Source organism: Pogona vitticeps, chromosome 15, assembly GCF_051106095.1.
Source record: "Pogona vitticeps strain Pit_001003342236 chromosome 15, PviZW2.1, whole genome shotgun sequence".
Lineage (NCBI taxonomy): Eukaryota > Metazoa > Chordata > Lepidosauria > Squamata > Agamidae > Pogona > Pogona vitticeps.
This window is the reverse complement of record NC_135797.1, coordinates 4,572,869-4,600,000: the sequence shown is the minus strand read 5'-3', so window position 1 is coordinate 4,600,000 and position 27,132 is coordinate 4,572,869. Positions and strand designations below refer to the sequence as shown.

The 27,132-nt window shown below is 47.8% G+C and overlaps 2 protein-coding genes and 1 non-coding gene across 5 annotated transcripts in view; all 3 read left to right on the top strand.

Annotated features, from left to right (window-relative positions):
• The window catches only part of FCER1G (Fc epsilon receptor Ig), a 13,115-nt gene extending 8,197 nt beyond the window's left edge, over positions 1-4,918 (top strand). The window contains exons 2-5 of the mRNA XM_020797390.3: positions 1,051-1,142; positions 1,637-1,684; positions 3,505-3,525; positions 4,356-4,918. Coding sequence (XP_020653049.2) covers positions 1,051-1,142; positions 1,637-1,684; positions 3,505-3,525; positions 4,356-4,454 — 260 coding nt within the window. The 3' untranslated portion in view covers positions 4,455-4,918. The remainder of the gene's footprint in view (positions 1-1,050; positions 1,143-1,636; positions 1,685-3,504; positions 3,526-4,355) is intronic.
• Positions 4,919-7,888: 2,970 nt separating this feature from the next.
• Positions 7,889-26,177, top strand: KHDC4 (KH domain containing 4, pre-mRNA splicing factor). Of its 3 annotated transcripts, none has more exons than XR_012082086.2 (14): positions 7,930-8,086; positions 10,841-11,081; positions 12,306-12,434; positions 13,237-13,316; positions 13,689-13,741; positions 14,156-14,322; positions 15,799-16,010; positions 16,806-16,866; positions 17,321-17,378; positions 17,824-18,074; positions 19,048-19,218; positions 22,044-22,128; positions 22,829-22,914; positions 24,665-26,177. XR_012082086.2 is itself a non-coding variant. In XM_072984111.2 (14 exons), the coding sequence occupies exons 1-14, from the start codon at positions 8,040-8,042 to the stop codon at positions 24,862-24,864; spliced, it is 1,869 nt and encodes a 622-aa protein (XP_072840212.2). In that variant the 5' UTR covers positions 7,930-8,039; the 3' UTR covers positions 24,865-26,177. The 3 variants fall into 3 exon arrangements, 2 of the variants coding, with proteins under 2 accessions (XP_072840211.2, XP_072840212.2); XM_072984111.2 differs by having other exon boundaries at positions 22,016-22,128; XM_072984110.2 differs by lacking the exon at positions 24,665-26,177 and having other exon boundaries at positions 7,889-8,086; positions 22,016-22,128; positions 22,829-24,266.
• LOC140702882 (small Cajal body-specific RNA 4) lies at positions 14,846-14,975 on the top strand. Its single transcript, XR_012082157.2, has one exon.
• Positions 26,178-27,132: the final 955 nt, after the last annotated feature.

Below are 27,132 nucleotides of genomic sequence, written 5' to 3'. Positions count from 1 at the left end.
ATTTCACAGAATCCCCTCCCGTACCTTCCTTATTTTATGTGTTTCCTTTGACACCCGCAAGGAGTAAAACCCAAGGGGCCCAGAAATCAATGAGCAAGTTTTTACTTTCTTTATCACGTCCTTGCTTTGATTTAGGATACAAGAGTGAGGAATACTATAACCATGCACTTGTAGTCACATTCAGAAGTTGCATTTAATATTTTTTAATATTGACTCTGCTAGAACTACATAATTTTCTGGAGAGATTCTGAGATATTTTAACTCAGAAACGTCCCTTTCCCCAACCTCTGGATACAAGACACAAGTGTTTGTACAAATTATATATATATATATATAAGGCTTTCTGGGTAAACATGATATTTAAGGAATGGTTCTTTCCACTGCTGTTCTCACAGTGAATTTCCAAAACTGAGCAAGGATTTGAATTCAGCTCTCCTGAGTCCTAATCCGTGACTCCGTCCACAACACCGTCAAAATTTATAGGGAAAACTAAAACAGGGTGGGGAAAACTATCAGAAAAAGAAAGCACATGTAGGAAACAATATCACTATGGCAGATATATTTATATATATATAATAGAAACAGAGAGGGACGGAGAAACACAGCATGATTAATTTAAATTAATTAATGAGTTTCTCCCTACCAGACTGTCTTTATATGAGTCCCACTGGAGATTAAGATCATTCAGAAGTGGAATGGCTAAAGCTGATCGGCCGCCGATCCTTCCCTCTCTTTCCTATTCCACATGTTTTAAACAACAACACCCCATATTCTTGAGAATCAGGAATGCTGTCGGGTGGATTCTGAGGGTTGCAGCCCACAAAAGTGCAATTTTCTGAGCGCTGATTTTGGTTTTCCAAGCCCATCAACACAACTCTGCTTCGGAGAACGTTTTCCCACGCACCACGAAATCTAGATCCTTGTACTGCATTTGTCCCCTTGCTGAAAATCTCCTTCCCTCTTTATTCCCCTTATTCAGAGTGCTGTGTTTTGCAAACGCCTCCTTGAAATACTCACAAACGTTACCCATTTTTTACCTCTTAATTGCAGAGGCGCTGAAGGAACCGCAGCTGTGTTACGTCCTGGACGGGATTCTTTTTCTCTACGGCATTATTGTGACGTTCTTGTACTGCCGAATGAAGGCGAGTCATTCCGGATCTTTTAGATTAAAAAATGCACCAGTGAATTTTTGTAAATGAGGAGGGCTAGGATCTTGTAACCTTTCAATGAGGTCCTGTGGGGGGTGTAGAATAAGATTGGTTTGGTTTTCTTAAGTTCGGCTGAGCCCTGTAACCACTACACCACACTGCCTCTCTGCTGAGATACGGTTGCCCCCACATGTGGTGTAATTTCTTGTTTTATATCTTTTGTTGGTATGATTTGTTCATTCAGAACCAACTTCGAGCAAATCTAAAATAGGACTCATTTTAGCGATTAAAAAAAAAAGAGTCGCTACAAATACAAAGAAGAAACAATTAAGCCCCCACCCTCAAAAAGAAGCTAGTAGATTATTACATTATTTTGTGGAGTGGGGAATCAAAAAGTAAACCGTGATGCTCACACCATGCTGTGAATTTTTTAAACTGTGATTCTAACCTCGGAAATGACTTTATGCTGGGATTTCCCCCTTTCTCAGATCCAGAATCGAAAGAAATCAAAAGCTCCCCCGGTGTCCGACTACGAGGGTACGTCCTGCCTGATTTCGCTTCGGTGCTAAAATCTTAGAAATTAAAAGCGGTACATTTTCTGTCTGTCTCTGTCCCCCCCCCAATAAATCTGCAAAACGGTACGAAGTGGGGGGAAAAACCCATTGCGTTTTGCACAGATATTGCTGAGGTATCCCACACTGAATTACCCGGTTGGGTTTTCCTTCAACCGGACGGGGGGAGTATGGGAACTGTAGTCCTGGAGCTAGAAATACAGTAGCTCTGCTCTCCAGTAGCTCTGCTTGCTATCTGAGACAATCAGTTTGCGTTGCCCAACAGTAGGGCCGGCTGTGGGATTTTTCTGTGTGTGAGTCAAGAGTCCTAGGTAAGCGTGCTCAACAATTTCGATGCGTTGAAGAGTGGGATGGGGATGATCTGAGGATGGCCATTTTTGAGGAGGAACATCTTCGGATCCTTGCTGTCCAGGAAGGAGACACTAGCATCTTGTGCTCAGGGGGTGGGGGGGGTTCACTGCCCTTCTAGCTGCGAATCCTTGCCCCCTAGAGATGTCGCCACCCCGGGTCAAAGCCCCACAGCCAGCCAGGAGGGGCCTGAGTGGCTTTAGCAGGAAGGACTGGTTTTCTGCATGAGGCATCTTTCAGAAAATAGAGATGCTCCTTTCCACAATGGAAACAAGCATGGTGTAGGGAGGGCACCAGGGGGGGACCCAGATCAGAAGTAACTAGAAAAGGCGGTTGGGGGCACCAATTTATTTCCTCCACCTTCATTTCATTTCTTTTCCGTTTGTTTGTGTGTTTGTTTATGTGCTGATGAAAACAATATTTCTTGCAACGGGTAGTAGCATCTTCTCAAATTTGCACAGATTTTTGCACTGTGTGACTTTTTATACTTCCTTCCTTCCTTCCTTCTATCCATCATCAGCTCCTTCCTTCCTTCTATCCATCATCAGCTCAATGTATTCACGAAGGCTTTCACGGCCGGGATCTAATGGTTGTTGTGGGTTTTTCGGGCTCTTTGGCCGTGTTCTGAAGGTTGTTCTTCCTAACGCTGTGACAGATAATCTCTCTTCCTTATCACAACAATACACCCACAACAAGACACACTAATCACCCATCTACAGAAAAGGACAAAAGCTGACCTCACAGCCATAAATACTGCACTCCCAGGCCAAACTACACCAGAGCACAGAGTGCTGTCCTCTGAAGATGCCGGCCACAGAGACAGGCGAAACGTTAGGAAGAACAACCTTCAGAACATGGCCGAAGAGCCCGAAAAACGCACAACAACCATCATCAGCTCCTTCCTTCCTTCTATCCATCATGAGTACCTTCCTTCCTTCCTTCCCACTGCCATTTGAGCATTTCTAGTCTCAGGATTGGTGTGTGTGTGAAATCTGAGTTTTCCTTAAACTGTTGATTTTTAACAGGCCAAAACTCAACAGGGGAAGTTGCTTCTGTGTTGCTCAATTTCTGTGCCGGGGGGGGGGAAGGTGGATGGGGAGAGAGAGTCTAATTTCTGCTTCTCCTGCTGAGCTCACAGGAAGCTTGCAGTGACAAAAGGATGAGAAAAACCACCCTCTTATGAATGCCTAATAAACAGAAATTCCTTCCCCCACCCCAAGTTAGTCTTCTCTTGTTTTAGTAAGAGATTTGGCAAAAGATTGAGGTTCTGTGTAATAGCCTTTTCTGACGAGTTAGTTTCAAAATTCCAAACAGAGTGATCAGTTTTAGATGCACCGGGAAGGGAAAGATGAACATAAGCATATATTTGGCCTCGTGCATCTTGTTTTTTTCTGCTCAAAAATCTCACTTCTCTTATTTGCCTCTCTTTTTTCCAGAAAGTGGAAGGCGTCTATACGGTAAGCCTTGCCCCTTTTGGTCTGCAGATAAAATTGACCGCTCAAGGCACTGTAACGTGGCCCATTTGGGATTATGTGGATTATTCATTTGCAAAATTTCAAAATCGCTGGGGGCAGCTGGTTTTGCTATTGAAAATGCTTAGATGTGTCCGAAACCCACTTCCTACAACATTTTATGAATTCTCCCGGCATCTGTGTGAGCCAATAAATATTTCAGGCAGAAATCATCAATCTTCCCTACTGGGGCCAAATTGTAGATTATAGGCAGTGTCTTATTTGAATCTGAAACCTAGGAGACTTCCAGAGACGTCAATCCTACCTACCTTTGTGACGGAACCGTCAGACATGCAAATGAAGCCTGTGCTTACTTCCCAATGACCAATCACAAATCAGCAACAGGCCAGTTATGCAAATTGCAGGAGGCGGGGGGGAAACGCCGTGACGACCACGGCATTTTAAGTGCGCCTTCAAATGCAGAGTCTTTGTAATTTATAACAGTAGGAGCCCCTTATCCACTGATTTACTTATCTGAAAACATGAAAAGAAAAATCTCAACAAATACATATATTTTAATGACGAAGTTTGCAGAAATGGCCATTCAAGGGCGCCAGAGTCCAATGCTATGGATAGTGTTCGCTAGCGAAATATATTTCTTGATGTCATTAACAAAACTGGCCACTAGGGGATGCCAGAGACCATGCCATGCAAGGTTGGCTTGGAACTGGTCTCTCATGGGGGGTCCTAATGTCGTTTCTTCTCTGTTTTTAATCTGAAATACTAATTTATCTTTGTTATTGTGATTTCCCCTTTTTTTCCCTTCCTGCCTGTAGGGCCTTAAAATGCGTGAGGCTGACGAATACATGCCCCTGGAGCTTCGAAAACAGGTTCCAACAGAGCAGCCCCCCGAACAAGGCTCATTGGTGGGGTAGCTGTTTTCTCTGGAGCAGCGAGATGAAATTGCATGACTCTACTTTAGATGCCAGTAACCAGAGGAAAAAAGACCCCCCCTTTTTCCCAGCTTTGGGAACAAGGACTCCATCTTCTTGGCAAATCAGCTGAATGGATTTGGATGGCACTTCTGTAAATCTCGTATGTATGATATAAGCTTCCTTCTAACCCCTAGCAGAATAGCTAGGGTGAGAGAGAAGGTAGCTCCAGACATGTATGAATCTCTTTTTTAATCAGAGTTTCGAAAAACTTGCTTTTCCAGGTACGTCCTCCCCCAAAAGATTCTGGACCTGTATTCAAAAAATCAACATTTTTCAAACCCTCTTTTTAACACTGTCATCCCTGCTCTGATGTTTTATTATATCATTTCGTATTGTATCTTACTACTTCTTTTTAAAATAAATAAATAAATAAAATGCAGGAACTTCTTGGCCTGCCAAGTAAACCTCAGTGGATAAACCCATTCGCACCGGGATGTTTTCATGGTTGGAGTGCTGGGTTCGAGTTTCCCCACTGGGTCATGAAATGCCCTGGGAGATGTGGGCTGATAATTAGTTACACAACCGGGCCTACCTCACAGGGTTGTTGTGAGGGTAAAATGAGGACTGGGAGCACCATATATATACTATTCTGCTATTATTTTTCTCGAATACTGAGCCCGATATAAAGCAGTAACTCAGGGGACAGATATGCACAAAGGAATAGACTGTATCTGAGCAAGTGCAGAGTCCCGGTGGCCTCAGAACAGATTCAGGACCATGGATAGCTACTGGGAAATATAAAACTAAAAAAAAAACTCCCCAAGGCTCAATTTGGATCGTAATGCGTCCAGAAAGCGCGAACAGTGTAACTGAGGCTGGGATGTCACAGAAAGCTGTCTGCGGGGGATGCAAACTTTTCCGTACTGCGTCCGGCACCTAAATAGTGCTCATTGTTCACACAGAAATGTGAGGAAGCGCTGCCTTCTGCCTCCAGAGATGCCACCCATGCTGCGGTGGGTACGCACAAACAGGACTATTTAAAAAGGCCCAATAAGATCTCAGGATGCTCGCTGGATGCGCACTGCGAGGGGAGGTTCTCATAGGTCATCAGGAAATCACATAGAAATGAGGGGGGTCTCCTCAATCTGGAACTCGCTGTACACTGCAACATTTTGTTGCAGGTTTTGCTAGCATAAGCCTAGGGCAGCCTCAGGTGTTGTATAATGGAGGGCGTGTTGCCACAACGAGATGGAGTTATCCACATGCACAAGTTTTGCCAGTGCAGATTTCCAGATGTGACAGAATTCTTCAGATGAATAAACACCAGGGGCAAAAAAAAAAAAAAGTTTCCAAAAGGCCATAGCAAGGGGAGGGGAGCATGTCCAACCATCCACCGTTGGTGGGATCAAAAGCCATCGAACGCCCTTCCAAACACAGGAAAGAAAGGCCCATAGGATGATATTGAAGCGATCCATCATGGGAGAGAAGAGGAGGAAAAATTAAATTCCGCTACGAACGGAACGCAGCAACGAAACAGCCATTTCCGATCCTTGGCACACTACACCGAACTGGGTCTGTTTGTGGGGAAATGGCTTTGTCAGCGGCAGGGTGGTATGTTCTGGCTTGCCGTTCAAACCAAGGCTCGGCCGACCACAAAATAAATATTGAGGGTTTTCCGTTTCCACTGGAGCACACACACACACCCCTCGGGTACGGCCGTAACAATACACAGAACCCATACTTTCCAGTGTGAAAAATGCAGTGATAAAATCAATGCCTTTCCTTGGCGTAAATTTATCTGATGTTAATTGGGCCTACATGCATTTTCTCTTGTCTGTTCCAATAAGAAATAAGGGCAGGAAAGCTGCACGTTGGGGGTAAGAGAAAAAAACAACAACACAAAGCCAACGGGATGACTCAAAAGTGGCTCATTTCCTGTGGGTTCAAGGCTCAGATTTATTTTTGTCCTGGCGTCCTTTGCAATTCTTGAAGGAAGGAAGTGGCCTCGAACACAGAACAGCATAAATCCTATCCTTGTTGACATGGACATAAAAACCCGCTGATTCACAGATAAGATGCAGGAGGTGACAAGAGTGGAAAAAGATATTTACAATGAACGAGGCATTGTATATTTCTCCCTGTTTTACTCGCTAGCATCCTTGTAGGTTAAAGCCAGCGCTTGGCAATGTCACCTTAAAAAAAAAACTCTACAAAACCCAGCATCCCCAAGCCAGCCATGAACTGATAGGGTTTGTAGTCCAAACCCAAAAAGCTATGGTTAAAATTAGGAAGCGAAAAGGAGAACTGAGTGCCAACCGGCTTCTCCAACAAGAGCAGAGAAAAGTGAAAAGGGATGTTCATGTTTCCGGCTCATATTTTATCTCACGTGGAGTATCTGCATTTTGAGGAGGCGTCTCTTTCTGAAATATTTAGAAATATTGTCCCACCAATACAAGTCCGCAGGCAAATACAGTTTATTTATGGGTTGCAGAGATTTTGGGTTTTGGTTTAATTTCTTTAGCTGCGCAGCAGAAGTGCAAGGATTCACAGAGCGAATACCGCTTCAAGTTCCCTTTTCTCATTAACTGGCACTTACAGTCTCTGTAACTCGCTCAGAGATACTAGTAGGAGAAAGAAGAAAAGGTTTCGTGACTCGCTGTTTAACAGATCAAACAGCAGATGGAGAAGCATGACTGCTTTCAACAACAGACCTCAACAGATTCAAGAGAGGGTGAAACATTGAGCAGGGAGGCGGGGCTCTCTTGGAAGTCAGAGGGAGGAAAGATACGATTGGTTCCTGCTGGATTGATTGACACTCGAGAAAGGTCCCTCCCAGCCAAACTTGCTAAAAGCAGCCTGCAAGGTTGCAAAAACTCCAACATTTAGCCCCAAAGTGTGTGGTGAGCTGAACCCGACAGGAGGGGCAAACACGAAATCTCAAAATAATCCTAATTCCTGACTGTTCTGACCATCGAGTCTGGGTTTAACTCTTAGCTTCAACATCTACCTAGGGAGATTTTTAAAATACACACACTCCCCCCCACACACACAATTTGGGCTATTTCTTGTCTAACCCACCCTTCCCAGCTAGGAAAGACGCAGACTGATGAGGGTTTGTGGAGCTTGCTCATTTTTTTCAGATTTTTTCTTAGCCCTCCAATAAAGACAATTACCCACCCCTGTTTTTTTTATTGTTCTCTCTACTGATGATGATGATGATGATGATGATGATGATGATGATTATGATGATGATGATGATGAGAGTGGGGTTCTGACCGTCCCCAAGTTAAAACCCCTTCCTTTCCTATCTGAAGAAGAAAAGAGGAAGAAAGCAGATCAAGCCGACGGAACCCGGAAATTGTGCCCAAGGGTGGCATGCTATTTTTTAGTAAATCTGCGGTTCTCCCCCTCTTCCGCCCGGGCCGGAACTAGCTGCCGTCGCTACGACAACGACCGGAAGTGGCGTCGCGGCCGCTCGGCGGCGCTGCAGGGGCGGAAGTGACGTGTTTTTGTGGTGGGGGAAGGAAGTTTCTCAGCGAAGAAGGCGGCGGCGGCGGCGGCGGCCTGAGGCGGGTCGTGCGAGCCATGTCAACGGGCAGCGCGGGGCCACGCGAGTCCGGGGCTTCCGGAGGGTGAGGAGGCCGCGCCGGGCGGGAGGGGAAGGGAAGACCCCAGGAGGGGAGCGGGGGGGGAACGGACCCTGGTAGGCCTCGGGCCTCCTTCTGTGGTGGTGGGGGGGGCGGGGCGGTTTTGGGGGGCGAGGACTACAACTCCCATCATCCCCTCCTCCTCAGCCCCCCCCCCCGCCCCGCGGGCCCTGCCTGTAGGGGAGGAAAGGCTGGGCTTCAGGGCGGGACCCAGAGTGCCGACCCCCTCACGTTTTGCCGCCTGAGGCCAAGCAGGGAACGAAGCCCCCCCCCGTGGGGGAGGGTGTGACTGAAGAGGGGGGGTCGTCCCAGCAGCCCCGAGTGGGTTTAGCCCAGGTGGAAAAATTCCCTACTCCCTTGGAGGACAACTCCCAGCAACACCCCCCCCCCGGGCCCGCATGCCTGGCGGTGAAGAGGCTTCTGGGAGTTGTAGTCCCAAGACACCTCCCCCTGGGGGTTCCCCTTCCTCCCCCCCAAGGGTGGGAATACCTGAGGTTGGAGATCCTCCCAGCGCCACCTTTTCTCTTCTTCCATCTCCTCCTCTTCCTAAGGCTGGTGGGAAGGAGAACAGGATCAAAAGCTTTAACCATTAAAAGACAATTTGTTAAATCATTTCATAAGAAAGGTTGGGAGTTCGAATCCCACTCCTGGGTCTCCTTGAGAGGGGCTGGGCTTGATGCTCTCTAGGGTCCCCTTCCAGCTCTGCCGTTCTAAGATGAGGATGATGATCCCTAGGGGCAGTGGGAAGAATGCAATGGAAACCCACAATAGGGCTAGATGGCTGAATAATTTAATTATTTCCTCAGGTTTCGCATCTGCTTTCCCCCACCCCCGGACAGCTGCCGCACTTTGCTTTTAAGATAGTGATTCCCCACCCTGGGGTCCCCGGAGTTTCTTGGACTACAATTCCCAGAAGCCTTCACCACGAGCTGTGCTGGCCAGGATATCTGGGAATTGTAGTCGAGAACATATGGGGACCAGTGCTTTAAGGGCATATATCCCTGTTCTTCCATTTATTATGTGATTTATATGTCACCTTTCTCCCCGTAGGAGATCCAAGACAGCTCACAGTGGATAGAACAACATATTTAAAAACACTATGTGCCTATCGTATTTTTAAAACGAATGAAGCATGTATTAAGATTTTTTTTAAGGGAGTTTAAAAACAGTTCAAAAATATTTAAAAATCTGCAAGTTTGTCTTTCAGTTTTAGGAATATTAAATGAGGCCTGGTACTAACCCAGATAGTTATTGTCATTGGGAAAAAAAACCTCCTTAAACATGAGAAGGGGGGTTGACAAAAATCAGGGAAAACGAACAAAAGGGGTCTTCCATTGTTAAACATGGTGTTTAAATGACAGAAGCTGCCCTCTGGCCGATTTGAACTTTTTGAGGATTAAAATCGGAATCTTCTCTGTGCAAAACACACCATTCAGCTGCAGCCCTTACCTTATTTGTTCCAGGGATAAAGAAAACTGCACTGAAAGAACATTTGCTACCTTTTGAGGGTTTAACATACAGTAATCTGGCATGTGCTATCTTCCTCCCTCCCCGATTATTGCTTTCACATCGGGTGCCCCGTGTGGGTGCCGTAGCTGAGGTGCTGATCTAGAAATATCTTACCTCTTTGACATCCTCGTGGGCCCATGAATTGAATTCACTGCTGATTTTGATTTGCCCCCCCCCCCCCCAGGCTTCCTTCTCTCTTTTTTTGGACATCCTGGGTTTTTGATGTTGATCGGCTCCTTGTGGGTGGGATTGAGTACTTGTGATTTAACCGTCCGTCGTTAGCTGCCCAAAATAGTCCTTAGTCACTAGATGGACAGGATATAAATGTCATGAATAAAATAAATAAATAGAAGTCCCTAACTCGGTGATGAGCTCAACAGATGGCTTAGGCAACCCTGTCTTGCTAATTTAATCCCTCATCAGTAATAGTAGAACATGCCCATATCATGTGGTGTGGAGCAAACGAAAGCAGAGCGCTCAAGAACATGATATAAGTTGATAAGTGTTATGGTGACTTTACAGAGCTGAGATTTGCTTCTGCACCTTGGCAAAGACTGTGTGTATGACCATCTCACAATCTTTTTTTGTTTTGTCTTCCGAGTTACCTTCAGTCTTATTTTCTGCTCATCTTCATGCTGCCGACTGCATTCCAGGCAGCCCCAGCACTCACAGTTAAGCGTAGAGAGGATGGATAAAGTTGACTGTTTATGAAGAGCCCTGCCCTGTATCGAGACCTTGTCAGGGTAGCCTATAAATCTCACTGGGAACTGGGGTAAAAAATTGCCTTTTTTGGACTGTGGCTTCCAGATATTTTGGGGCACTAACCTCCTGGCTGGGGAGGCGGCAGAATTCTGGAAGTCGCAGTCTAAAATATTGAATCTTTGCAAGTTCCACTCTCCCTGGATAAATAAACTCCGGCCTATCTCAGACTTAGGGAAAGGTTGGGAGTTCGATTCTCCCCATGGGCCTCCATGACAAAGGACTGGACTAGATGATCTTTAGAGTCCCTTCCTTCTCGGCGGTTCTTATTTATTTATTGATTGATTGATTTGATTTTATTTATATCCCGCCCATGTGGTCTGGTCTGGTTCTAAAATGAAATACCGAGATAAGGAATCAAAGCTGTTCAAATGTGATGTTCTAACTTTTAAGTCTAGTGGCCATAGGGGCAAGAATTCTAAGGAAAAGCTTCTGCTCTGAAGGATTATTTCTTGTCTTTCTATCTTCCAGGCGTCGTAGCAAGTGGGACCAGCCTGGGCCATCCCCAGCGGTCTACCTCCTTCCTGCCACCGCCCCTGGGCCAGGCCGCCCCATTCCGAGTAGCGGAGATGGCGTCTCCGGGACATCGGGATCTGAGGGTTCAGCAGCCCCTCTGGGAGCTCTCGACGCGGCGGCTGCCGTGGCTGCCAAAATCAACGCTATGTTAATGGCCAAAGGGAAGCTGAAGCCGGCACCGAACGCGGCAGATAAGGTCTGTGTCTGGCAGTGTGTGGGAAAGTATTGGACGCGAGGCCGGTAATGAGCAAGCTGAAACCAAAGCCGGCACAGCCCAAATGATGGGATGTGCAAACAAAGAACAGGAAAGTGGTCTGGAGCTTATCGGTGAATCCGAACTAGAAGTAGGAAAATAAACAATATTCTCCCATGTAAGGAAAAGAATTCTGTCTGACAGAAGTGGATTGAGAGTCGCATCAGCTCACACTGAAACCAGCCTGTCCGTGTTTTGGTGCTATAATGGTTTTCCCCATTTTTGTTATACAGTAGGACCCCCTTATCCACGGGATAAGTATGATTCACTTATCCGTAGTCTGAAAATATTAAAATAAAAATTCCAAGAAATGTATATTTTAATGATGAAGTTTGCAGAACTGGCCATTAGAGGGAGCCAGAGGCCATGCTGTGGATCGTGTTTGCTATCAAAATAGCATTCTGTGTTTTTCAGCATCTGTAGGGGGATTTGGAACCGATCCCCCACAGATACGGGGGTCCGACTGTGTGTCCTGAAATGGAGCAATGTGGCCTTGAAATCTGGCCTGCAACCCCCATAGCCCAATGGATGGGTCAAATAAGAACCTACGTGGGGTAAATTATGTAGGGGTCCTCTAGGGCAGTGGTTTCCCAACCTTAGGTCCCCAGATGTTCTCGGACTACAACTCCCAGAAATCCTGGCCAGGCACAGCAAGTGGTGGAAAGGCTTCTGGGAGTTTTAGTCCAAGAACATCTGGGGACCCAAGGTTGGGAACCCCTGCATTTAGGACAACTAACTTTATAAAGTATACGCCGCTTACAGTGACTATATTATATGGCGTTTCAACCTGTGAACAGTTCTCTTTGATATGCAGCCTGTTCTTTGCTCTGGATGCCAACTTTTTTCTAACTTTGTCCTTGTATTTTAAAGAGGGTGTTAATCGTTTTATGCGAACTCTTCAGTCAGGAGTTGGGAAAATGGGTTTTAAAAAACGATACCGGTCTTACCAAGCCGGCATGGCTGCCGAATTTAACATTTCTCCAGCTTTGTGATCAGTTTCTTTCTCTTTGGAAGCTGGAAAGTCTGGACTTAGAGAGAGAGAGAGAGAGAGAGAGAGAGACTCTTTTCCTAGTCTGTGGGCCCGGAGTCCCATTTCTGTGAGGAAATTTGGCTAGAATTTGCTCCTATCTTACCTTGTTGCTCTCCTTCCTTCCAACCTGTTCACAGCTTCAGGCCCCTGGCAAAGGGCCAGCCGCCAGCAAGAGTAAAGACGACCTTGTTGTTGCCGAAGTGGAGATCAATGACGTGCCCCTGACCTGCCGAAACCTCTTGACCAGGGGCCAGACCCAAGACGAGGTCAGGCTTACGACTCTTAAATTCTTTTGCATCTTGCACTTTGCTTCCTACTTTGTTTTCTTAAAGCCGAAGTGGGTGAGTTCCTAAATCCTGGGCAGGAAGCTGGCTTACAACCCCGTTACACACACAGACACAGAGACACAGACACACACAGACACACACACACAGACAGACACAGACACACGCACAGACACACACAGACACCAATCAGCGTCCAGGGGAGAAACAAAACCCAATCCAGACAGAAATCTGGAAAAAGCTGGCCCACACCTGATTCCCCTGCTCCACTTATGAAGCTCATCGGCTGTCTTTAATGCACTTATTGTCTTCCTTTACCTCGTCTTCTCTGCATGGATTTGTGGAACCTCCAGTCATCATATAATTATGAATAAGAATTTGATGGAGATGAAGAAGGTCTACAGTGGTGCCTCGCTAGACAATGATAATCCGTTCCACTGAAATCGCTGTCTAGCGAAATCATTGTCTAGCAAAAAGCAAATCGTCATCTAGCGAAAATCATTTTGTGAAGCAGGGACCAAACATTGTCCAACGAAATTCCCCCATAGGAATCACTGTTTTGCGAATTGCTGTAGCAATCGCAAAAAAATGTCTAGCGAAAAAAACTGTCATACGGGGTAACTGTCTAGCGAGGCACCACTGTATTACATTTGTGTTCCTTTATCTGGGTTTCCTCAAAGTGACTGTGGAGAGGGAAAAATGCTGGATTTAACCGTTAGTCTTCTCTAAGAGGGCTTTAAAAAAACAAACCTTGCTCATTAGCACATTTCCCTCCTGTCTGCAGATAAGTAAACTGAGCGGTGCGGCCGTCTCGACCCGAGGGAGGTACATGACTGCAGAAGAGAAAGCAAAGATCGGGCCTGGGTGAGTCCCTCCGTGTTTTTCATGCCGCCTTCTTGGTTGGTCTCCAGAATGGACGTGAAAGGGATCCTTGTGTGACACGCCTGCGGGGTGCGGGGTTGAGGGTGGCGGTGGCCTTTGCTTAGCAGCCGTGTCACAGGTCGGAAGCAGCAAGAAAAGCTGCCGAGAGAACTTCCAGAGAGAGGCATCGGAAAGCTTTATCAGAGTGACTTACGAGTCAGTACCTTCTTGATCTCGGGTTGCTGGACAAGGTGCCCGGGCTCAAAAAGGTGCTTGTTAAAACACATGCCTATAGAGTTGGCAGTGGATTAGGTTGCTTCAGCTGGGGGAACAGAAAGTTTTAGAAAATCTGTATTTGTGGTTTTGTTTTAACAGAGACCGGCCATTGTACTTGCACGTTCAGGGGCAGACGCGAGAACTGGTTGACAGTAAGTAACTTGGCTGATGCAAGGCCATGGATGGCCAACATGCCACCTTTTACTTGAGACAGTTAGACCTAGTTCATCTGGTAGGCCTACTCAGGCAGGGGCGTCTGGGTGCCATGAAATGGGGAGCGGCTTTCCTGATTGATTGGCTGCTGGGGCCCTGCCGTTCCGCCCAGCGCTACATTGGGCTGGATTGGAGGCCTTCCAAAAACACCACTCTGTGTCTAAAATCCAGGGTCCGTCTCCGTCCGTGGACTCACCAAGGAGGACCGGAGAATTCTCTCCCCAAGGAACTTAGCAATTTTGCCGAGATCACCTGCCTTGTTCTCAGCAAATAAAGACGGGAAGATCTTGTAGGGTGAACGGAGTGGGCTTTCTATTTGGGTGTGTCTCCCAACCGCTTCCCTTGTCCTACAGGAGCCGTGAACCGGATCAAAGAAATCATCACTAACGGTGTCGTAAAAGCTGCTACGGGATCTAGTCCGACATTCAACGGAGCGACGGTCACGGTCTACCACCAGCCGGCGCCCATCGCTCAGCTGCCTCCCGCTGTGAGCCAGAAGCCTCCATTCCAGTCAGGGGGAGTAAGTATTGATGTGTGTGTATGTGTGTGTGTGTGTGAGAGAGAGAAACAGGATGATCACTACTGTCCCCTAGGGCAGAGGTGAGGAAGGTGAACCCACCTTCCACAGCTTCTGCAGGTGGGTGGGTGGGTGGTGGTGGTGGGGAAAACCCTACATTTCCCGCCCCCCCAAAGCACTTTCCGTTTTCAAAGGCAGCCAGGAGAGCACCATGATTTTTTGGGGGGGTGGGTGGGTTCACAAGCTGATGATTACTACCCTGAAATCCAAACTGGAGATTGGTGCTTGGTCGCTCCTCGCTTCGATCATTTTACAGGTTTTGTCCGAGCCGGGCGCCTCCTGTGAGATGTGCTGGGGGTGCAAACGTTGGCCCCTGAGCGCATCGGAGGGCACCTTAGCCCAGGCGTTAGGGTGACATGACTGGAAAACCCTTGTGTTTTGCCGGCTGATGGTTATAGTGGCCGGATAGGTTTGCGTCCTGTGTGTTCATTCAGGCCAACTCTCCTCCCCTTGCCCAGGCCAACCACCTAGAGGACTAAGAAGGCAGAGCTTGTTGAGCAGGGCTTTTGCCGATACGATCCTCTTAGAGAAAACAGGATGGAGAGAGGGGTCCAACTTCTAGAAGAGGAAAGACCTCACTGTGCCGTCCAACAACATGGTCTTCTGGCTTGGCCTCAGCCGGGGTGTTTGCCCTCCGGGTTTGCCCTCCAGCTCCCCCCCCAAACCGGTCCGATGAGGCTGGCAGTGCAGGGCGCGAGGTGGGGGAACGGGGTTACTGCAGGATAGAATCCGTGTGCACTTTTGGATTAGAGAAAGCCAAGCGTGCTGCTTATTTACCTCCCCACAGAGCTTAAAGCCTTCTGCGGACGGTTGACAGTTGGGATTGGGCAGGCTATATAATTCCTATCCCCCTCGTGAGTTGGGTATTCAAGGTACCGATCTTGGAAAGACGGAAGGCTGAGTCCACTTTGAGCTGGGGCCACCAGAATCTGCTGTGATCAAGCTCAGGTTTTGAGCAGAGTCTTGGGTGCAGTGCTGCAGTGTAACCACTGCTCCGTGAGGATCCTATAAGGTTTTGGGTCTGGAGTGCTGCGTTTGGGGGAGCCACTGCAGCAGGGTGTCACCGTGCATTCCTGTGCCTTTCTGTGCACTTTGACTTCGAAGTGGTCCTCAAGCTGATGGATAACTTCCTCTAGGAACCTTAAGGACCGCCTTTCTCGAAAGGGACTGTTTGTGTGCATTTCCTGTTCCTGGGGTTTGGGGCAAGAACCCAAGCAAGGTGGGATTCGCGCAGAGGGAGGAACAGGCTCCCAGCCCTCCTTTTTGCCCTCTGTGTTGCAAAATGCGAAGCCTCAAACCGCCCCCTAGGCGTCCATGCGAACATAACGGTCAGTCCGTTTATGCGTCTGGATGGCTGCGCCTGCCGAGGTCCGGGGGCCAAGGCCGAGCCTCCAAACGCCGGTCTCTGTGTGCCCGCAGATGCACTACGTCCAGGACAAGCTGTTTGTCGGCCTGGAGCACGCCGTGCCCACCTTTGGCGTCAAGGAGAAAGTCGAAGGTCCCGGCTGCTCCTACTTGCAGCACATCCAGATCGAGACGGGCGCCAAGGTCTTCCTCCGGGGGAAGGGCTCCGGCTGCATCGAACCCGCCTCCGGCCGAGAAGCCTTTGAGCCGATGTACATCTATATCAGGTGGGACATGGTCTGGTTTCAGAGCTGATGGGAGTGTCCCAGGCGAGAATAATGGGTGTGCATGGTAGCCTAGGAACGGGTGGCGCTGCGGGTTAAACAGCAGAAACCTCTGTGCTGCAAGGTCAGAAGACCAGCCGTCGTAAGATCGAAGCCACATGACGGAGTGAGCGCCCGTCGCTTGTCCCAGCTCCTGCCAACCTAACCGTTCGAAAGCATGGAAATGCGAGTAAATAAATAGGTACCACCACGGTGGGAAGGTCACGGCGTTCCGTGTCTAGCCGCGCTGGCCACGTGACCACGGAAACTGTCTTCGGACAAACGCTGGCTCTGCGGCTCGGAGATGGAGATGAACACCGCGCCCTAGAGTCGGACACAACTGGTCTGAATATCAAGGGGAACCTTTACCTATGGTAGCCTATGTAGTGGGGAGTGTTTCAAATTAGATTCAGAACCATTTCATTAGCTTAATATTTAATAGGAGTTGAGAGTAAGCCAGAGGTTTCCAATAAATAAGGTGAGGGCAGTTTTGTCTTGAATTGTTCGTAATACAAGGTATATAATACAATACCTTGCACATTACAAGATGTAACTCAGGATAGATTACAAGGGTTTTTTTTTCTCTTGGGGATCCCTTCAGTATGGAAAGGGCAGGCTTTCTGATGGCAGGGCGCTTCTGAAATTGAGGGGAAAGCTGCAGATACTGAATCCGGGAACCCCTAGGGCAGCGTGGGTTGTGCCTCTTGGTGGGTTTTCAACAGAATTTGACAGGGTGTGCGGGCGTGTGTTTTCCTACAGCCATCCGAAACCAGAAGGCCTTGCAGCTGCCAAAAAGCTCTGTGAGAATTTACTACAAACAGTAAGTCAAATGTCTTACTATTTGCACAAATCACATGAAGCTTCCTTCCTTCCTTCCTTCCTTCCTTCCTTCCTTCCTTCCTTCCTTCCTTCCTTCCTTCCTTCCTTCCTTCCTTCCTTCCTTCCTTCCTTCCTTCCTTCCTTCCTTCCTTCCTTCCTTCCTTCCTTCCCTCCCTTCCTTTCTTCCTTTCTTCCTTTCTTTCTTTCTTTCTTTCTTTCTTTCTTTCTTTCTTTCTTTCTTTCTTTAAAGAAGTTAGTGGACATGAACGTACCCATGGGGAAGTTCAAAATGACCTTTTACGGGAGGGATGAGCACTTAATTCATTTCATCGCGAAGGAATCTAACAGCTTGGTCTTCTCTGAGCGGGGCCTTCTAGCGTCCTGTTAGCATGATTGGTATCAGGGACCCTCTGTATTAAAACTGAAGTGTCTGATCCTGCTCGATCTCTCCCAAGGTCCATGCTGAATACTCGCGGTTTGTGAATCAGATAACCACGGCGGTCCCCCTGACAGGTGTGTATTGGCCGTGCGCAGCACTTAACTTGTTATTTTCCTATTGTTTTTAGCAGGAGAAGTAGGAAAGGCCAAGGAGGCCTCGTGGGAACGATGAGGTTTGAGGACTTTGAAAAGAAAGTACATAAGAGTTCCTCCATCTGTAGTGGGAGGCGGAGAACTTTTGTTGGTTATTAATTAAACGGAAAGGCCTTCTGCCGTCAAAAGAAGCAATGCTGTTTTGCAAGGGGAATGGGCATCATAAATGAAATAAACGCAGCATGTCTTCAGAGGGTCCCAATGGAGGTGGCGCTTTGTTTATGTATGTAGGTCGGGATTTTTTTTGTTAGTTTGTGTACTTTTTTTGTGTGTTTTAGAGGCAGTTGGAAAAAAAAGAATTTAGGGGGGAGAGTTAAGAAACAAACCCTTTTATATATGAAAATCTGCAACTTCTCTTCCCGTCCAGGCTTCACGCAACCGGCGACTCTGGCCACCGTTCCCCCGCAACCGCCCTATTATCCGCCCAACGGCTTCCAGGCTGGCTACCCCGTGGTCCCGCCCCCTCAGCAGCCCGTACAGCCGCCTTACGGGGTGCCGGGCATCGTGCCGCCAGCGGTACCGTTGGCTCCGGGGGTGATGGCCCTGCCCACCGGAGTCCCTCCGGTGCCCACCCAGTACCCCATCACGCAAGTGCAGCCTCCCGCCAGCACGGGGCAGGTAAGGCCGTGGGGCCGTTGGCAGAGAACCGCCCTTCCGCTTGCATGTGTTGATCCGCTCTGTGCATCCCGTCCCCCCAAGTGTCTTTTGAGAGGGTGGTTGGGGCAGGTTTGGGGGGGGCGTTGTTGTCCCTTTAAAGAGGGGTGAACACAGTGTGGTCCCTTAATGTTGTGAGACACCACCTCCCGGACTTCATTGTCATGAGAGACGTGCTCTGTCAACCCCAGTCTTAAAGAAAAAATGGAGGACAGTAGGACCAAAGTATCCACAGTGGATCGGTTCCAAGCCCCCCCACCCCCGCGGATGCCGGAAATAGCGGAAAAATGAAGCACTTCTAGTTTCTCAATGAGTAGGTTTCAGTTAAGCCGCCTTTATATAGCATAGTCTCTGGTTCCATCTTTGGAAATGTGTATTTCTGGGGTTTTTTTTTTTTTTCAATTCGTTTATTCTTTCTTTTTTTTTCAGGCAGTAGATAAGTGAAACCGTGGGTACTGATCCCACGGATACGGCGGCCCCTACTGTATTTATTTGGTTGTGATTGAGACTTTCAGGGTGCTTCTCTTCCTCCCTAGTTCAGGGGCTGCACTTAAGCGGGAACAGGGCTGTGTTCCGTCATCCATCCCCTGCCAGGTGTTGGGCTCCAACTTCCACCCTCTTTCCTCCTGCACCGTGCTGGTTGTGGCTGATGGGAGTCGTAGTCCAGCACTGTCTTGGCGGGGAAGGTCCAGTGGGGCCCCGCCCCTGCTTGCAGCTTCATTTCTGTTGGGTGGGGGTGGGATCTCCCTGGCCTATGCCAAGCTCGGGCCTTGGGGTTGACCAGATGGGGGTTGATGGGCTATGTGGTTCTCCCTCTCTCTGTTTTGCAAAGCCACTGCGCATCTTGCATTTTTTTTCTTGTTTAAATCTGTCCTTATCCCAGAATGCTTTTTTTCTGTTCTCTCTTCCCCCCCCGCCGCCACCCCATCCTTTCCAGACGCCGCTGAGCACGCCCTTCCTCCCCACCGCCCCCGTCAAGACGACTTTGCCGGCTGCCACACAGCCGCCGCTGCAGCCCCCTCAGCCCCCTCAGCCCCAGCCGGGCCAGAAGAGGCGCTTCACCGAGGAGCTGCCGGACGAGCGAGAATCCGGGCTGCTCGGATACCAGGTGGAGTGATACACTGTCGCCTTAACGCCAGCGCCCCCTCTCCCTCTGCTTTCCATAGGGCTGGGGCCGTGCCAGGTTCATTCCCACAGAGAAGCCCCCTGCCACTGTCTTCGTCTACAGGCCCCGGTTGCCTCTCCTAGTCAGCACTATCCTGATATGCCGCTCTGGCCTGCGGGTGGGATAATGTGCGGATAAGGCCCCCGAGTCCAGGAGTGAGCCTTCCAAAGAAGACTCAAGCCTTCTTGGTTCTTTTTTTTTTTTAAATCAGCAACTTTCAGTGGGGAGGGAATGTGAACAACTGGATAGCTCTGTGGTTCAGGCCTCTTTCTGCGGAGCCGAAGGTTTGATTCCACACACCCCCACGGTGCCACTTTGAGAGGGGCTGGACTCGATGATCCGCTGGGTCCCTTCCAGCTCTGCTGTTCCAAGATTATTAGCATTCTCCCTCCTTTGTAGTGCGAAAAGGAGCTTTTTAAGGCCCTAAAAGACGGTAAACAGAGTGCCACCAAATGTGGTCCCAGTACCTTCTTTCCTTGGGTGTAAATCTCTGCAACCACCCAACTTTGGCCTTCTGCTAGAAGAAGTTTGAACATGAGGAGAAGTCCTCTGGAAGTCCCCCAAGAGTTGTGATTTTGATATGAAATAACAGTTTTAATTCCTCTCCCCCCCAATGCAACAAAATTGAAAGAGGAGTTCTGGAATCTAGAAGGGACTTATTTCCCCCCCCCTTCAAAATATTCACCTTTTTATAGGAGTAAAAATGGGTATTGGACCCTCCAAGGCTTCCTACTCCTTGTTGAAAGACACCCTTCCCAAATCCGACACTCCAGGCGTTTCCTCTTGCAACTCCCGGCAGCCCAGCTTAGCCATTGAGTGCTCTGGAACATGGGAGTTGTTGTCCCAAACCCCAGATGAAACAGACTTAAAACATCGGCTCGCTGATATTTGCGGTCAAGGGAAATGATGCATTAAAGGTTTGTTTCAGAAAGGCTGTTAGATTCTGGAAGGCTTGGGGTAGGTTTAGAGTGAAGGACGTCTTAGGTAAATTAGAAAGCAATAGGTTTAAGATTTAGGATTCTGATGGAGGACAATCGTATACATCCCCAGTTATATTGATCTAGTTTTACTACAATAAATTTTGGGGTTTGTATTGAAGGATATCAATGCACATTTGGACGATAGTCTTTTGGCACTGAAAACCAAGAGCGTTGCGGCATCGTAATCATTTTGTCAGATAAAAGCGGCCTGCGGTTCATGACCGTTCACGCTGAGTAAAACTTGGTCGTCCTTAAGACAACACAGGATTCTTAGTTGTTTTTGCTGTAAGAGACTAACACCAGTATCCTTGCGGGTATGTGTGCCCAGAGGGATTGTAGCTGAAGAAAACAGCAGCTAATCTTTCTCGGGGTTGAATTTCCCTGTCTTTATTAAAGGCTAAGGTTACACTGAGAGTTTTTCCCAGTGTTTTACCTGTTTGAGAGAACAAAAATTCTTTTTTAAAAAAAAATCATTTACTTTTCAAAAATGTCCTGTCTTTCTTGTGTGTTAACTAAAATATTCCCCATTTTTCTGAGATGGGACTCAGAGGAGCGTGCGAGGGAGTTCCCGGCTGTTCTCATTTAATAAATATTTATCTTCTGCCCTCCATCTGCAACGGGCCCCTCGGTTTCAGCCTTAACCCCTGTACTTCAGCCTTAACAAGGTTGGGGAGCAGATCAGGAAATATACCAAGCAAAGAAGTAAATAATCAATAGGCTTATTGCATCAGGAATAATGAGCCAGAATGAAGCTTAGCTTGTAGAGCCGGGGTCCCCAACCCCAGGCCTTCTGATGTTCTTAGACTTCAGCTCCCAGAAATCCTGGCCAGCAGATGTGGTAGTGAAGGCTTCTGGGAGTTGTAGTCCAAGAACATGTGGAAGTCTGAGGTTGAGAACCACTGTTAATGTAGACAGGACGTAGTTTTGTCAATGATATTCCCAAATGCCCTTCTAAACAACAAGGTCGTCACTTTTTTTGAGACTTGCAGCTTTGTTACATTAATTGATGATGGTTTTGGGGGGGTGTTTTGGTGTTTTAAGCTTTTTTTGTACTGCTGATGGTTTGCAAGTTTTGGGTTTTTTTTAAATTTGGTCCTTCTCAACTGGGTAAAATCAGCCTTCCCCCCAAAAATCAAGAAAAGCGATGAAGCTTTCTATAGACATCAGTTGGGTGGGCACATAGAGATCTTAATTTACCCGTATTTTTCGCTCCATAAGACACACCTTTCCATAAGACACACCAATTTTTTAGGAGAAGAAAACAGGAAAATATAATCTGTTTTCTTCGTTCCATAAGACGCATAGACTTTCCACCCCCCTGTTTTGTGGGAAAAAAGTGTGTCTTATGGTGCGAAAAATACGGTATTTCCTGCCCCTCTCATTTGCCTTTCCTGTTTTAGAGCAGCATGCAGAGAAACAGAACAGAGAGAGAGAAACAGATGAATAATAATAATAAAAACAAAAAAACAACCACAGCAAACATTCACAAATCTATTCAACAAAACATCAAGCGAAATGTAAAATCTCAGTTATGCTCATAGTTTTCAAACTGGGACATCCGTTCGATGAAGCATGAGCTTCGTTCCTGCCTTTGTGCCACCTGCTTGGCCCCAGGAAAAGTGAATAGAGAGGGCTCTTGTGGTGCTTTAGCGCTCATGTGAAAACTAGGTGGGGGCTCTCCTGCAGATTGTCATTAAGGAGCTAATAGCCGGCATCCTCGTCTTAGGTTTGCTAATGCCACTGTGTTTTTCTGCTCATAGCATGGACCCATTCATATGACTAATTTAGGTACAGGCTTCTGCAGTCAGACTGAGGTGGACGGAGCAGGCGCGAAGCCGGCGGGTTCCTCAGGAAAAGAGCGAGAGAGGGACAGGTAGGTGGCCGGTCTTGCCCAGCGGTTTGCTGTGACCAAATTTCATATATTAGGGGTTTGGGTGGACCAGGGGGGAGGTTTTCCCACTTGTCCGATGGAGCTTTGAATAGCCTGCAAGAACAGTGAATGTTCTCGCTCGTACAGCACAGCGTGTTTGAGGGTCACAGAAACGCAGGAGAGAACTGCATGGCCGGGGAAAAGAGACCAGTTATGTCCTTGATCGGTTGCATTAGGACTCCCTTATCCGCGGGATCGGTATCCACTGAATCACTTAACCATGGTCAGTGAAACTGGGAAGAGCTGAAGCAGTTTCAACTCTGGCAAATCCATTCCTTGCACCGAGGATGAGTTTTCAGAACGGAGGAGCACAGAGACGCTATGTTAGGAGCCATCCTAGCTTGGTAGAAGCGGGGATTCAGATAGGAAGAGAAGTTCCTCTCACCATTCAAGGAAGGAATTCATAAATTAAATTTCAAAAGCGTATTTGCTATGGGTTTGCCATGATCCACATTTTTCAGTATCTGTGGGAGAGAGCTTGGGATCCAGTCCCTTGCAGATAATGGGAATCCTGCTGTACTTGATGTCCATTTGGGATGAGAAGGAGTCTGTATCAGGGTACCATTAAGTTAATGTCCTTAGAATGCTGATTATTCACCCCCTCCTTCTCCTCCCCCCACCCCCCGGTTTTGCCTTTGAGCAGGCAGCTGATGCCTCCACCAGCATTACCAGCATCCGGATTGAAGGTGGAACCTGATGATCGAAACGGGTCCTTAGCAGGTGGCAATGGTGAGCATGTGCAGCCGGGAGGCGTGGCTTCTGCTTGCTCCCCATGGGCGCTGGCTCTGCTGAGTTCCGGCCTAAGCAGCTTGTTGTATCGGCTTTCCCCAGTATCCGCGAGGCACTGGCCCCCCAAAAAGGTGTATTTCCCCCTCTTTCATCCTCTTGCACATGCAGTTTCCGTTGCCTGTCCTCTTGACAACTCAGGAGACATTTGTTTATAGAAAGTGCATACATCTAAGTAGAAGGTGCGATTTGCATCCAGCCACCTGGGAACCGAAAACCGAGCGTCCTCTTCTTGGTCTCTCTGAAAACAGGCGGCGTAACGTTCCAGGATGCTCTGTGTATTTCATTCCTGTTCTACACATCTATATAAAGGGAAGCTGCTTTGGTCGGGAGCGGAAGTCCTGCTGGCTCAAATCCTCCCGCCACTTCCTTTCCTTGAGGCTCGCAGAAGCCCTTGGAACGTTTTCCACAAATAAAGCCACCTAGGAGCCGTTAAAAGGGTGGCATGCAACATGTAGCGCTAATGCGTTGCTTATCCTTAGGAGCAGCTCTTAAGCCAGGTGGAAGAGAGGGAGCTGTTGGGGGCGAGATCTTTGGAATTAAAAAGGGAGTCCCAGACTTATAATTTGAAAGGAAACTCGCTCTGGCCAGATTACGAGACTGGGGGGTGGGGGGAGGCCTTTAATTCAGAAATCTCGTTCTTAGGAGACATGACTCTTCCGGTATTGGGGGGGGGGGGCGAGGCTGTTGTGCGTCCTTCCACGCTGCCTCCCGTTCACTAGATTTCAAATACATCCATCATTTAAAATTGCACAACACTCTTGATACGCATAAGGAAAGACACCTCCACCACCACCACCCCCCGTTTGGAGGTGGGAGGGAAGCCGAAACTTCACCAAGTGCCTTGTCCACGTCTCTGTTTCTCAGAGTTATATTTATAGTTCTCTCTGTGAATCCTGAGCCATCCAGTTGACCAAACAGACAAAGTGTCTTCCAGGTTGCCTTTCCCCTTCTGAGCCCTTCCTTGCTGTCACAACTGTAGTTTAATTTATTTATTAAATTTATACCCCACCCATCTAGACCAAAGTCTACTTCTCCCCCCCCCTCTTCCCCCCCTTTTTTCCTAGTACCATGTTATACTCTTTCCAGGAATTGCATGTCCTGGAAAAGTATGGAGTTTTGCCTTTTGATGTGGAAGCGTGGAGCATTGTCAGGGTGATACGTATGCACGCTTTAGTGAAATTCTGCTTCCCGGCTGTTGCTAAACTTGAGAGTTTTGTGCCGGCAGAGTTGAGCCTGCAGTTTTGATGCTTCTCAGACTCCTGAAGATGCAGACCATACCTTCTTAGCTAGGATTCCTAAAATCAAAACGAGCCAAGTGCCGTCTGTAGTGGTCCTTTTAAACATGCATTCTTTAACGGTGAGCATTAACGTGCCTTCGTTTTGCTAACTTTAATTTTCCTTTTTTTTTCTGTGTCTTTCTTTTTTTCTCTCTCTCTCTTTTCTGTTCTCTTACATGGTTCTGATGGATCACCTGTGCCGTGGCTGACGCTGTGTGGCGTGACCCTTCTCCCCCGGGGTGACCGGTCGCTCCGTGACCTCAAAATGGTGTCCGACTAACGATGTTTTTACAATGCCTCTAATTTTGAATTAACGTGTTTGGGGAATTTGTTCTACTTTTTCCTCTTTCGGGGTGGGATGTTTTTTCTCTCTCTCTCTCTCTCTTTTTTTTCTCCCCCTGCATCCTCTCTAGATCATCCAGCCAAGAAGATGAAAACCGGCGAGAAGGGGTTTGGCCTGGTGGCTTACACGGGCGATTCCTCGGACGAAGAGGAAGAGCACGGAGGCCATAAAAGCACAACGGGCTACTCGCAGATGTGGACCCTAGGATACCAGTACCCCTCGTCGCAGCAACGGGCCAAGCAACAGATACCGTTCTGGATGGCCCCGTAGCCGCCCGCAGCCGGCACCCTTTCCATCTCCTCAAGCAATAACGCATGTATACGATCAAAACAACGTTGGCCAAATCTAGACCATCCGTGATAACCTTTGCACAAGCTTTTTGAGATGCAGTTACGCCCTTTCTGGGGGGTGGGCCATGCCCTCCCCCTGTTCATCCGTTCTCCTCCTTTGGTTTCGGTGTTTTTTTAAACACGCTGTCTTCTGCCAGGGGCTTGGTCTGTGGAAAGGCGACTGTGAAAATCACAGGCTGATTATCAGAACACGGTAGAAGAAAACAGCGTCGGCCTTAAAGCCTGGCAGGGAGGGTCTGGTCTCCTCTTCCTCCTCCCTTCTCGGTCCCTGCTGTCGTGTCCCCACCTCCCTCCCTCCCAGGCTTTGGAAGAAGAGGCAGTCCGCTCTTGACTTAAGCCCGTGGGTGTTTTCGCTTGTGTTTCTGTTCATAACTGGATTTTACTTTTGCGCTTGAGGCTCGGGCTCTGCCGACTAGGGTGGGTAGGGTGAACCTTTTGCCGGAAAATCTACCCTGGGGAATCACCTTTTTAAAAATAATAATAATAATTGATCCTTGGTCACTTCCTAGCCAGTGTGCCCTTTCAGTGCAAAATCCCATTTTTATGGTCTCATACGCAGCCTATGTTGTTTCAGATTACTTTTAGCTGGCAGGTAAGATTTTGGTTCGCTCTTTCTCTCTTGCCCACTTCCATTTTGCTGAGTTCCATTAGTCTGGGACAGTATACGGCATTGATGCAGAGGATCGGGGGAGTAGGTGTTGATCCGGAGTGGTCCTCTCAAAGAGTTTTTATCCCGGCCCGTTTGGCTCTCCGACGGGTCGGCGCAGAGTCCCCCCTTTCTCAGCTGTGGCATCTTAGCAGCTCCGACCGAACGGCGCTTCGTGGCTCTTTGAACGGAAGAGGTGCCTCGTCAGCCTTTGGGGCCTCAGGACGCCGGTGAAATTGCTGTCGTAGCTGAAGAGGTGAAACCCTTGGGATTGTTTTATTTTGACTCAGAACTGCCGCAGGCTCTCCTTTCGGGGCCTGCTAAGCCGAACATTTTCTGCACCGGCAGAAATGTAACGAGTGGAGAAGGCACCAACGAACTGATTTTTTTTTTCCTGTCTGTTCACAAGAAAAAAAAATGTAAAGATCTGTAAAGTATTGGCATAAGTGTTAAATTTCTTTTCTCCCCCACCACAGAGAAGAATCTGTTAAGTTTGCTTTCTCTAAAAGAGGAAATAAATTCCGAGCACCCTTGTTCTCCAGTTTTCTACATGTTGTAAATAAATTGAACCATAATTTCACGATCAATGTACAATATTCTGCATCCTTATCTCCTTGTTTTGAATCCACCTCTTGTAATAGTGTTGTGGACTAATTTGCATTTTGTCTCTACCACAGTATCGGGGAGATGGTGGTCCTTCAGGTATTGGACTTCAGTTCTCCTTAGCATTAGCCGTTCTTCCTGAGCAGCATGATGGGAGCTGTAGTTCAGCAGTCGTGGGGCGTAAATTTCCCTGCCTGAAGCCTTCCCTGCCTTGCCAGAGGCTTTGATAGAGAAGATATTAAGTGGGACCCCATATCTGCCTCCCCATGGATGCTGAAAAAAGGCAAATTTTACACATAGCAAAGTCTCTGGCTCTTTCTGGTGGCCAGTTCTGGTAGCTTCACCTTAAGAAATAATTTTCTAGGATTTTTCTTCTAATATTTTCAGACTATGGATAAGGGAATCATCAGATACTGATCCCGCAGATACGGGTGTTTTTTTTTTTGCTACATACATGTCTTGCCAAACATACAAAGATTAACATTTTCTATTTTAGGAATTATAGGTGGAGGCTGCTAAACCTGGGATTAATATAGGTATCTGTCCAGCGTCCCTTGAAGACTGATATATTAGAGTTAAGCAAACATTGTTCTTGCGTATGATTTATCTGCAGGGGTGGAATTTATGGCCTGCTTTTTCAGGATGAAAAACCCTTTGCTTGCAGTAATAATTCTGCGTCGTCAAGTCAATTCTAATTTATGGGGCCCCTTTTATAGGGTGTTCCAAGAGGATAGATGCTTTACCCTTCCCTTCCTCTAGGGGGAGCCCTGGCACAGTGCAGCTTGCCCAAGGCCACCCAGACTGGCTCTTCTCCCAAGAGGCAGCGTGGGGATTCGAACTCGGGACCTCAGCCAGAGACCTCAACTACTGACCTATCCAGGCTGCACCTGGTTGCTTAGGTCCAAATTAAAATTACAACATGCATAACAAAAAAAAGTG